The sequence below is a fragment of the Humulus lupulus genome, chromosome 5, assembly GCF_963169125.1.
Source record: "Humulus lupulus chromosome 5, drHumLupu1.1, whole genome shotgun sequence".
NCBI lineage: Eukaryota > Viridiplantae > Streptophyta > Magnoliopsida > Rosales > Cannabaceae > Humulus > Humulus lupulus.
The window spans coordinates 219,026,366-219,038,902 of NC_084797.1; the positions used below are offsets into that span (position 1 = coordinate 219,026,366).

General features: G+C 36.7%; 1 protein-coding gene across 1 annotated transcript in view; it reads right to left on the reverse strand.

Moving 5' to 3' along the window:
* The window catches only part of LOC133779956 (uncharacterized), a 101,365-nt gene that overhangs the window by 50,195 nt on the left and 38,633 nt on the right, over positions 1-12,537 (reverse strand). The window contains exons 3-4 of the mRNA XM_062219851.1: positions 2,395-2,487; positions 1,523-1,604 (exon numbers count right to left, since the gene is read on the reverse strand). Coding sequence (XP_062075835.1) covers positions 1,523-1,604; positions 2,395-2,487 — 175 coding nt within the window. The remainder of the gene's footprint in view (positions 1-1,522; positions 1,605-2,394; positions 2,488-12,537) is intronic.

Here is a 12,537-nt window from a genome sequence, read left to right on the forward strand (position 1 = left end):
AGTCAGACAACGAAACTTTGCAGCATGCATTTTTACACATTCTAGCAAAACTAAATACAACTAGCAAAACCCTAGCCACGTGCATGCATGAAAATCAACCAATCTAACCCTCAAGCATAAAATAAACTTCCAAAACCAACAAAACAACCTATACAACCAGATATATCATCAATAACCAAAAAAACAACCCAAAACCAACCAAAGATCTACCTTTGATGATTCTAGCTTGGAGATGATACTTCTTAACTTGTCCAAACTTCCTTCTTGAATTCTATACCCTCAAACCAAGCCCCATAGGTTTCACATGAAGATTTTTAGAGGGTGTTAGGATAGAAAATGCAGATGAGTGGAAGAGAGAAAAAAACTTAACCACATCCTAAAATCTTACCTTGATTCTCACTAACGCACCAAAGAGCTTCCAAACCTTGAAATCTCTTTAGAAACACTTCCCTTTTTGCCCTAGAATATAATATCCATTCCATGAATGGCCATTAGAACTAGATGCATGCACAGAAAATCCCCTTAGGGTTTTGTATTTGAAAGAAAACAAAAAGAAGGAAGAACTATGATCCAAAACATACAATGCTAGAACTCTTGAAGATCTCCTTCCTTCAATGTAGGTGAGTACTCTTGAGCTTGTGAACAAGAGAATAAATGCAGAAATGGAGGTTTAGGGGACTTAAGGTTTCAGTTTTGGGAGTGTAGGGGAAGAGAGAAATCTTGCTTGAGTGGAAAAAAATGATTTTTGAGAGAAGTGTGTAGTTTTGGTGAAAAAGGGATTAAGGACAAAAATATGGAAGAGCACTAATCAGTAGGGTAGTCTCTTAATCTTCCCTAGGATATGTGTAATAAGAAACTTAAGTGCATAGGCATAGCCTAGCCTCCCACCTTTCTCTCTCTTCCCTTGTGAAAATACTTTTATGCTCTTGCCAAATTTTACCACACTTTAAGGCATTTGAGGACCCTTTGGTAATTTCACTTCTAATTTTTAACAAAAAAATTTCCCTATAGTTTTTAAATATCCCAAGCTAAAACTAATTAAATAGATGTGACCAAATATAAATTTTGTCACATAACACATAATTTTGGTAATTTACTCAAATTGACCAAAATGCCCTTAGGGGCTCGTGCAAGAATTTTTATTCTTTAACCCGATAAATTGGAATTAAATCCTCAATCAAAATTTTTCTTAAATTTATTGGCTAAATTATACAGTCCCAGATGCCAAATATTTTTATGTCATAGTATTCCTTATTTTACTTAATCTGAGACTTTTACCCGATTAGGGTTTTTGACCCGGTCCATGACCAAAGGTCTCGGTTTCTAAAAAAACCACACTTACCACAGCATGGCAATCTTTCACACATCATAACTTTTTGTAACATAAAATGTTCCCCTGACATAACATACAATATAGGGTATTAAAATATTCGAAGTAAGGTTTACCCGATGCCCTAAATCAAGGGCGTTACACGGGGCCCAAGGACATCAGTGATAAGGTCCATATCAGGCGTGAACTGACCGTTGACATTATCGCTGACACAAGATACAACAGATGATGCAGGGGCCACACTCTGCGATGCTCGGCGCTCAGTCATCTGAGTCTGCATAATAAAAAACACATATATCACATTCCAATATAACATTATTTGAAAACTTAACTTATAAATTTTTAATATAACTACATATAAAGTATAACTTTATTATCTATCTGCTAACATCCTATCATTAATGATTGTAGACCAGTGATTTGAAATAATGTAATTAATTTTGTTTCTGTATCAGGAAGCAAATAGGCTAAAATTAATTTGGTCATGAAAATCCATATCTAAATCACAATAATGAAGATATTGTTGATATATACAGTAAGAGCATTTAATTCCATTAATGGGGAATTTACGTCTCTAAACATATACATCAATAATATCTGCATGTTTGTGATTTAGATATGATTTTCACAAACAAATTAACTTAGCCCATAAGCTCCCTGATACGAGGACAACATTAGTTACGTTCTTTATTTTATCTTAGTCCACAATCATTAATCATAAATATATTGGCTCATAGATCATAAAGATTTAATTGTTATAAATTTAATTAATAATTAATAAGTAATTATTTATTGACACCAACAAAACATTAATAATTAATAATTATTTACTAAAATTTTTTTAAGTTAAATATGATAAATTAGTTAAGGTTAGGAAACTTACATATTTTTTCGTCACTTCATTGCTAATCCACTTATCCTTCTTCTTGTGGAGTTGCTCGAATGTGTCGATCATGCTCGGAAACTGGCCCGTAGATGGATCGATCTAAAAAAACAAATTATTATAACATTGTAACCTTTATAATATTTTCGTAACCGTCAAGATATATGTTATTATAACTTACGTGATCATAAACATATGCAACGATGGATTTGGAACCGTATCCTCCAAGTATGATCATTTTTGCTCGAGCCTCTTTAATTCTCTTCGATATACGCTTCAAACGGAAAATAATACTCATTAATTTAGATTGTAAATTTATAATTAAACATTAATGTAAAATCTAAGGTATACCTGCTGAGAATTAGAAGCCCAATAATTGCATAGAATTTCCCAATAAGAAGAATTAACACCATGATAAGGTTTCGCTTTCGCTCTCTCATTGTCCACCTCTCCCCCAACCTCTACCCAGTGTTTCTTCATCGTGTGGCGCCAATCAAATAAATTATTACTAATTAACACTAATTGATAATAATATGATATCGTTCGCCATCCTATTTTTTAAAATCATTTAATAATTTCTTACGTTTTTTTAGTTAATTAATTATAATATTTTTTTATTTTTTTAACCGAGTATAATTTGTAATTAATTATTTAAGTAGCTATTAATTAATACATTTTTAAGTACTTATTTAACAATTAAATTATTTATGGTTTTCATGCACTATTTTTAATTCTAATTAAAAATTTACTTATTTATTTAATGCAAATATAATTATTATATAAATTAAATTTAATTAATGATTAAAAAAATTATTACCATTATCCAATTTTTTAAAGTGTGTTATGATGTCTTATTATTTAATTATTTAGCAATTATAGTTAATTATGTATTTATTAATTTTCCTAAGCATGATAAAATTTGGGCAGCATAACAGCTATATTTCAAACTATCCCAAACATTTTAAAACCTACAAATTAAATACATATATAACCATAATATTCTCAGATCATACAAAACATATATATACATTAACAAATACATCCATATACATATATACAAAAGAAAAAAAACACTAAATGAAAACAAAAATTATATAAAAAAACTAAAATAAAATACATATGACAGTGGGCTCGGGGGGCTTCGGCAGTGGGTCGAGGTGGTTGCGGTAGTGGGTTGGGGTGTTGTCGGCAGTGTGTCGGCAATGGGTCTCCAAAACAATTAAATAAATAATAAAAAAACTAAAAAATATAACAACAAAAATGTAAAAACTAAATAAAATACATATTAGTTGGCTCAGTAGTGGGGTATCTCTGGCAGTGGCTTCAACAGTGGGATCGAGTGGCGTGGTGGAGGCGGCGATGTGGTGGAGAAACCGAGAGGGAGGCGGCGGTGTAGTGGAGAAACTGAGAGGCAGCGGTGGGGGTTGGTCAGCGAGGGGAGAGTAGAGCAGTGGTGGGGGAGGGGGTGGACAGTAGGGGGGTGGTCGGGGCAGAGAACGTTAGAGAGATAGGGATTTAGAGAATGGGGGATGAAGAAGCCGCAGTTGGTGATATCGCTATTACGTTAGAGAGTTGCTACTCTCCATCTCAAGACTGGTCTAACTTTCCTTTGCCTTTACCTGCACCACGTAGCACCCATGAGCCAAGTCCTATCAAGAAAATACAATAACAGAGCATAAGCAATCAACAGATAATCCAATATCTCACATTGCATAAACATGTTCTCAATCATATAAACATTCAGTATAACCAAGTATTCAGCATGTTAACATATCAACTCATATCATATATCAATTTACAAATGACAACTAGGGTTAGCGCCCTCAGGCCGCACCCTCCATTATCCCACTGACTCCGACTCGCTTAAACCGAGCTCAGTGAATATTAAGTTGTCCTCGGCTACCAGTGTCCAAGCCGCGCCCTGTGCGCAAATATTGTGTATAGCACCCTTAGGCCGCTATCACATGTCCCATGGCGTAATACCATCATTGACATTATACAGATATCGAGAGCTCTTAGTCCCATCACAAACATATAACCGAGTGCAGTTTTCTTACCTTCAGATTTGCTAGCTTTGATCACTCGACTCCTTGAGCACGATCCCTCTCGAGCCCTAGTGCTCACCTAATCACAACCATAGGTCAAAGTCATCACCTAACCTCAAATCCAAAACCTAGCCTCGGGACCAATCCCGAGCCCCCCGGGAAGTCCTAATTCCACCAAACAAGGTGGTGGAATCGAACCCCGAACCCTTGGTCAAAAACACTTGTAAATAACCCTAAAATCCCTTTCTGGAAATAGGGCAGTGCTACAGCGCTCTAAGGAGGGCGCTACAGTGCAACAAGCAGAACCAAAATCCCCCAGAAAGCATGGCCTAGCGCTACAGCGCCCAAAGGCTAGCGCTAGTCACAGACAGCCAACATCACATTTTCCCTTCCTGCGATTTTCTCGAGCCAAACTTGACTAAAACTTCTCCAAACCTTCACCAAAATAAAAAAAACAAGCTTATTAACACACTCCACTCATCCCAAGCATCCCAAATACTCAAAACCCAATCACATGCATCCTTGATCTTAAAATTCACCATAGTTGCTCATAGACTTTAGAAACTCAGCAAAATAGTCAGAACTTCAAAGTTTAAAGCTTAGAATTTTATACCTTTGATGGAAATTCAACTTTGAGTTAGCTTCTAGACCTCCTTGGCTTGCTCCTCCTCAAATCTTCGCTTGAATTCCCCTAAAGTTCCCATCAACTCAGCTTAGACACCATAGCTTAAACAAACCAAACCAGAAACTGAAAACTCTAAAGACTTACCTCAAATATTGATGTGTTCTTGCTAATCCTTTGCCAGCCCTTCAAGCTTAGCTTAGTACTCTTGTTGCTCAACCTAACCTAGCTCCCTTCTGAGTCTTGCTCAAAGAAAATTGAAGAGAAATGGTGAGAGAACCACAAACCGACCCTTTGGAAAAACTACTATGTTTTCTCTCTTTTTCTTTTTTTCTTTCTTTCCTTAGCCTTCTACCCTTTTCTACAATTCCCACTAAGTATAAAGCCTCAGAATACTTATCTCTTGCAAGCCAAATGACCATTATGCCCTCCCTTTTAATTTTAAACCTTCAATCCACTTAGGGGCATTTTGGTCATTTTACCCAATTCCCGCTAATTTCCTCGAGTGTCTCTAATATTTCCCGCTTACTTCCCGATACTTAATTAATCACCAATTATATTCCTCGATGTCAAAATAGACTCCAATATACTCACTAAATTCCCATTTATACCCCCAGGCTCACCCCGAGCCGGGTATAAATCCCCGCCATGAGTTTTTCGCTAAACTGCTCACTAGGATCGTCTCGAGTCACAGATCACAGATATATCCACATAATAATGTGGTCTCAACAATTATCGCATATATATACAGTTACGCCCTCAACGGGCCAAAATTACAATTATACCATTTCTAAACTAATCAGGGCCTACATGCATACTAATACACATAGCCATGCATCTCAAATATTCTAATAGCCATACAACATACTTTAAATCATTAAATCACATATAATTCTCATTACGCCCTCCAGGCACACTAATCAAGGCCCTTAAGCCTTATTAGCAAATTTGGGTCGTTACAGTCTCGGATCGTGCAACATAGATATATCACAAATATATCACAATTATCAACATTTATCACATTTATGCTCTCCGCGAGCTAAAATTACAATCATGCCCCTAATAACCAGATGGGGCCCACATGCATATTTAATTCACCTAACACATGCATCTCTAATCATATTCATGAAAATTCACATATAATAATAATAAACCACTTATTGCCCTCCAAGCATGCTAATCAAGGTCCTAAGCCTTATTAGCAAATTTGGGTCGCTACAACTATCCCCTCCTTAAAGAAATTTTGTCCTCGAAACTACTTAAACAACTCGGGATACCGCTCCCGCACTTCTGACTCAAGTTCTCACGTTGCCTTCTCAACCTTGTTGTTCCTCCATAACACTTTTACCAAGGTGATGGTCTTGCTCCTCAAGACTTTATCCTTCCGGTCAAGAATCTAAACCGACTTCTCCTCATAAGACAAATCCTGATCCAGCTCCAAATTCTGATAACTCAGAACATGCGTTGAATCAGACACATACTTCCGGAGCATGGACACGTGAAACACATCATGAACCCCTGATAAGGCTGGAGGCATCGCCAATCTGTAAGCTACCTCTCCAACCTGTTCCAGAATCTCGAAGGGGCCAACAAATATAGGGCTCAGGTTTCCCCGAACACCAAATTGTTTCACTCCCCTCAAAGGTGAAACCCTAAGGACCACATTGTCACCAACCTAAAATTTCACACTCCTGAGTTTTAGGTCTGAGTAACTCTTCTGGCGACTCTGGGAGGCGAGCATTCGAGCTCTAATCTTCTCAACCGCCTCATTGGTCCTCTGAACCATCTCAGGACCTAAGTAACTCCTCTCACCTGTAACGCCCCACGTCACTATGGCTGCTTCCTGGAATGACAACTGGCCCTACAAACCAACACAAGTCTTTCCAGCGTGGTTTGTCCTCACTCGCACACTTCCTGGGAAAACTTCCCAAGAGGTCACCCATCTTGAGATTACTCCAGGTCAAGCACGCTTAACTTTGGAGTTCTCAGGTGATGGGCTACCGAAAAGAAGATGCATCTTGTTGATATAGGTAGTACCCATCAATCCATTTAAGCCCTCTTCAACTGTGTAGTCCCATACCTACACATTTTTAGAATCATCACACTTGACCTTCCCCAAGCGGTGTGGGATTGCACAGCTTACTCTGTCTTTCCCCTTACGGATCACGGGATTCTGACAGTCACATCACCCGTCTCATCCCAATGGATAGGTGATCTGCACTTTCTCCCATAAAGCATCTCCTACGGAGCCACTTCGATAGTCACTGTTATATTATTTTATAATATAATGTAATATTATATTATTTTATAATATAATGTTTTAGATTAAATAAATGTGACGTAGAGTGTCACATATTGTAACATATAATAGAGAGTTACACTATTTGGATATATGTGAAATATCCAAACATGTAACATATTTGGTGTTACAAAAAATAAGCTTTTGGACAAAGGTTTCAAACCTTGTTCAAGTTGGTGATCCCTAACACTCTTCACTTTAGTTGTGTGAGTGAGAGTTTATTGTTTTGGTTCTTGTTCTTATTTTCTTCTATTGCTCTTTCTTCTTTTCTTCTTATTCTATTTACTTGTACTTTTGTTTAAAAGTTGTAATCCTTTTATTTCCTTTGTTCAAACACTTCTAGTTTACTTGTATCTTTTTGTAATAGAGTTGTACTTTCTATTTCTATCATCTTACATCTCCTTCTCCTTTTATTTGTATTTTTCAGTTATAGAGTTGTAACACTTTATTTAATCAATCCTTGTCTATTGTAATATTTTACATAGAGTTGTAATATTTTCTTACCATTTTCATTGAGCCAATTTATATTTTCATAACATTCAAAAGCTTACCCCTTTTTGTTTCAATGGAAGGGGAAACCATCAAGATCATGAACCAAGACCTAGTAAGGTTGGATAGGTTTGATGGATCCAATTTTACTAGGTGGCAAGACAAGGTGAGGTTTCTATTAACCACTCTCAAAATCGCCTGCATCCTTGAGTCTTCCTTGGCACCTCTAGCCGAGCCATCCGACAAAGACACTCCTGAGGAGGTGGAGAAGAGAAGGAAGAGGGAGGAGGACAATCTCCATTGTAGGGGTCATATCCTCAACGCCCTATCCGATAGGCTCTATGAGCTCTACACCGAGACCAAATCGGCCAAGGAGATATGGGATGCACTTGAGAAAAAGTTTAAGGCGGAAGAGGAAGGTACCAAAAAGTTTTTGATATCTCAATACTTCGATTTCAAATTTTTTGGGGATAAACCTATTCTTCCTCAAATTCATGAATTGTAAATTATTGTTAATAAATTGAAAGTGTTAAAGATTGAGCTTCCCGAGGCCTTTCAAGTTGGTGCTATAGTGGCTAAATTACCACCAACTTGGAAGAGCTATAGGAAAAGAATCCTTCATAAAAATGAGGATTATTCTTTGGAGGAGATCCAAAAGCATATTCGAATCGAAGAGGAATTGATATGCAAAGATAAACTTGTGGAGGGGTCTAATGCAGAGACTTCCAAAGAAAATGCAGTGTCACAACCAAAACATCCCCAAAACAAAGGGGAAAAGGGTAATGAGAAACCTTTGGGTCTAAAAACCAACCCAAACAAGTTTAAGGGCGAGAAAGGTCTTTGCTTTGTGTGTGGGAAAAATGGTCACTATGCTAGAGAGTGTAGACATAGAAAAGACCAACAAGGACCTAAGGTGAACGCAACTCAAGAGGAAAACATAGTTGCTACCCTTAGTGAGGTGAATGCGGTCCAAGGCAAGGTGAAAGGGTGGTGGTATGATACATGTGCCACCGTCCATGTCACCTATGACAAATCATTGTTCAAGACCTTTGAAGAGTCAAAGGGCAACCATGAGATACAAATGGGAAATGAGGGCAAATCCAAGGTACTTGGCAAAGGTACTATTGATGTCTACTTCACCTCCAGCAAGAAAGTTACATTAGTGAATGTACTTTATGTTCCCGAAATGAGTAGAAACTTGGTAAGTGGTGATTTGCTTGGCAAGCCCGGCATTAAAGCCGTTTTTGAGTCCGGTAAACTTATACTTACCAAATCAAATGTATTTTTGGGAAAGGGGTACTCTTGTGAGGGTATGGTTAAATTATGCACCAATGATGTAACTTTCAATGTTATCAATAAAAATGCTAATTCCGCCTATATTGTTGAGTATGATTCTTTATTTTTGTGGTATCTTAGACTATCGCATATAGGTTTTTCAACCATGAAAAGAGTAGTAAAATGTGGTATGATTGCATGCAATATTAAAAACTATGGTAAATGGGAAACATGTGTTAAGGCGAAAATGATTAAGAAACCATTTCCTAGTGTAGAAAGATCATCTAATTTACTAGATTTAATCCATAGTGATCTCTGTGAATTAAATGGTTTTTTAACTAGAGGTGGTAAAAGGTATTTTCTTACTTTTATAGATGATTTTAGTAGATATACCTATGTGTTTCTTTTAAAGCATAAAGATGAAACTTTTGATGCTTTTAAATTGTATAAATTAGAAGTTGAAAATCAACTAAATAAAAAGATTAAGGTGCTAAGAAGTGATAGAGGAGGAGAGTACTTCTCTAATGAATTCAATACATTTTGTGAAGAAAATGGTATAATTCATGAGTGCACTGCACCTTATACACCACAACACAACGGTGTTGCCGAAAGGAAAAATAGGACTTATCTAGAGATGATAAATTCTATGTTGGTGTTTTCTAAGTTGAACTTCAACTTATGGGGTGAAGCGCTTTTAACCGCTTGTCACATTCTTAATCGAATACCGATGAAGAAAAATGAGATATCTCCATATGAGTTATGGAAAGGAAGAAAACCCAACATAAGGTACTTCAAAGTGTGGGGGTGTCTTGCATATTGCAAGAAAAACGAACCTAATAAAACAAAGTTGGGTTCAAGAGCCATAAATTGTGCTTTTGTTGGTTATGCCAACAATAGTAAAGTTTATAGGCTATTAGACTTAGAGTCTAATATTGTGATTGAATCTAGAGAAGTTGAATTCTTTGAGAATATGTTATGTGACAACAATTCTCAAGCTTCAGCATCTCTAAAGGAGAATTTGCTATATGAGAACAATTCTCAAGCGTCTACATCCAAAGTTGATTCTCAAGAGGAGAATTCTCAAAAGGATGTAAAGCATCCCTTTGAACCTAGAAGAAGTCAAAGGCTTAAAAATCATAAAAGTCTAGTAGTGGATGAGATAGATTGTCAACGAATTTCATTCTACATGGTAGAAGGAAATAGAGAGGAAGTCATTAGGAAAATTCCTATTGTAATTCTCGTTGAGGATGATCCTAAGACTTATAGAGAAGCTATGCAATCAAGAGATAATGCATTTTGGAAAGAAGCCATCAATGATGAGATGGATTCCATTCTTTCCAATAACACTTGGGAATTGGTAGACCTCCCACCGGGGTCTAAACCAATTGGGTGTAAGTGGGTATTTAGGAGAATATACCACACTGATGGCACTATCCAAACCTTTAAAGCTAGATTAGTAGCTAAAGGGTTTAGGCAAAAAGAGGGTATCGATTATTTCGATACCTATGCGCCTGTTGCAAGAACAACTTCTATAAGAATTTTGTTCGCTTTAGCTTCTATACATAACTTGTATGTTCATCAAATGGATGTCAAAACGACATTCCTTAATGGTGACCTCAATGAGGAGGTCTATATGGAACAACCCGAAGGGTTTGTCCTACCAAAATATGAACATAAATTTTGTAGACTTGTAAAATCCTTATATGGATTGAAACAAGCTCCTAAGCAATGGCATGAGAAATTTGATCAAGCCATCATGTCTAATGGGTTTAGACATAACAATGGAGACAAGTGTTTGTATTCCAAAACTTGTAAGGGATATGTGATCATTGTTTGCTTATATGTGGATGACATGCTTATTCTAAGTAATAGCATGAAGGGGATAGAAGAAACGAAGAGGTTTCTATCATCAACCTTCAAGATGAAAGATCTTGGAGAAGTTGACACCATACTCGGTATCAAAGTAAAGAAACATAGTGGGGGTTTTGCGTTAGGGCAAGCCCACTATGTTGAGAAAGTATTGAACAAATTTAACCATCTCAAGGTTAAAGATGTCAATACTCCATTCGATCATAGTGTAAAACTAGAGAAGAATGAAGGAAGAGCGGTGGCTCAATTGGAGTATGCTAGTGCTATAGGGAGTCTAATGTACGCTGCCCAGTGTACTAGACCTGATATAGCATTTGCGGTAAGTAAACTTAGTAGGTTTACAAGTAATCCAAGTGTGGATCACTGGAAGGCAATTGGAAGAGTCCTAGGTTATCTCAAGAAAACCAAAGGACTAAGCCTTCACTACTCCAAATTTTCTTCGATATTAGAAGGATATACAGATGCAAGTTGATATCTAATCTTGGGGACAACTTGTCCACAACTGGTTGGGTATTTACACTTGGTGGAGGTGCAATTTCTTGGGGTTCCAAGAAACAAACCTGTATATCTCATTCCACTATGGAAGCAGAGTTCATAGCTCTAGCTGCTACCGGCAAAGAGGCCGAATGGTTAAGGGATCTGTTGATAGAGATTCCCCTAATCAAAGAGAATGTATCTACTATATCGATACATTGTGATAGCCAAGCGACATTGGCTAGAGCATACATCGGAGTGTATAATGGGAAGTCTAGACACATTAGTCTAAGACATGGATATGTAAGAGAATTGATTCAAAGAGGAGTCATCTCAATATCCTATGTGAGAACAAGTGAAAATCTTGCGGATCCTTTCACTAAGCCACTAACGAGGGATTTAGTGGCCGCATCATCTCGAGGGATGGGACTTAAACTCCCTAAAGAGATTCATGATTGATGGTAACCTATCTTAACACTAGTTATTCAACCAGTGTTAGGTTCAATAGGTAATAACAAGTCAATCAAGTGAATATTAGTTGTACTCAAAACAAGTCCTATCTAAGATATTGAGTACTTGTGTGTTACCAAGTGGAGGGTTAAAACCGAAAGGTTTTTTAATAGAATTCAATCTTGTAAAGACAAGTATTTTTGGTAACAAAATACTGTAAGAATTCTACCTATATGGACCTAGGGGTGGTGCCGCCTCTCATGAGAATTGAGAGTATTCTCAAGAACGTCCATGAATGGAAAGTGGACATGGCCATTAACGGTGCAAAGCGAGACATGGAGGTCTCAAGTGAACATCGCAAAGGTGTGTGTATTATCACCGATTTGCCATCATGAAAAGATGGTTCAATGCCTAGTGCAATCAAATTTTTGACAAATTTTGTGATAATTACACTATAGTAAAGTTCAAGTTGAAAAACACTTTACTTTATGCATCAATGCAATGACTCCTATAAGAGAGAGTTCTTATTTAATCAAGTGGGGGAATGTTATATTATTTTATAATATAATGTAATATTATATTATTTTATAATATAATGTTTTAGATTAAATAAACATGACATAGAGTGTCACATATTGTAACATATAATAGAGAGTTACATTATTTGGATATATGTGAAATATCCAAACATGTAACATTTTTGGTGTTACAAATTCATCACAAATTTGTAACTCCTAAATATCACCCATTATTGTGTAGATTTGTTGTTACACAATATTGAGATGAATTTCTTAAAGCCAT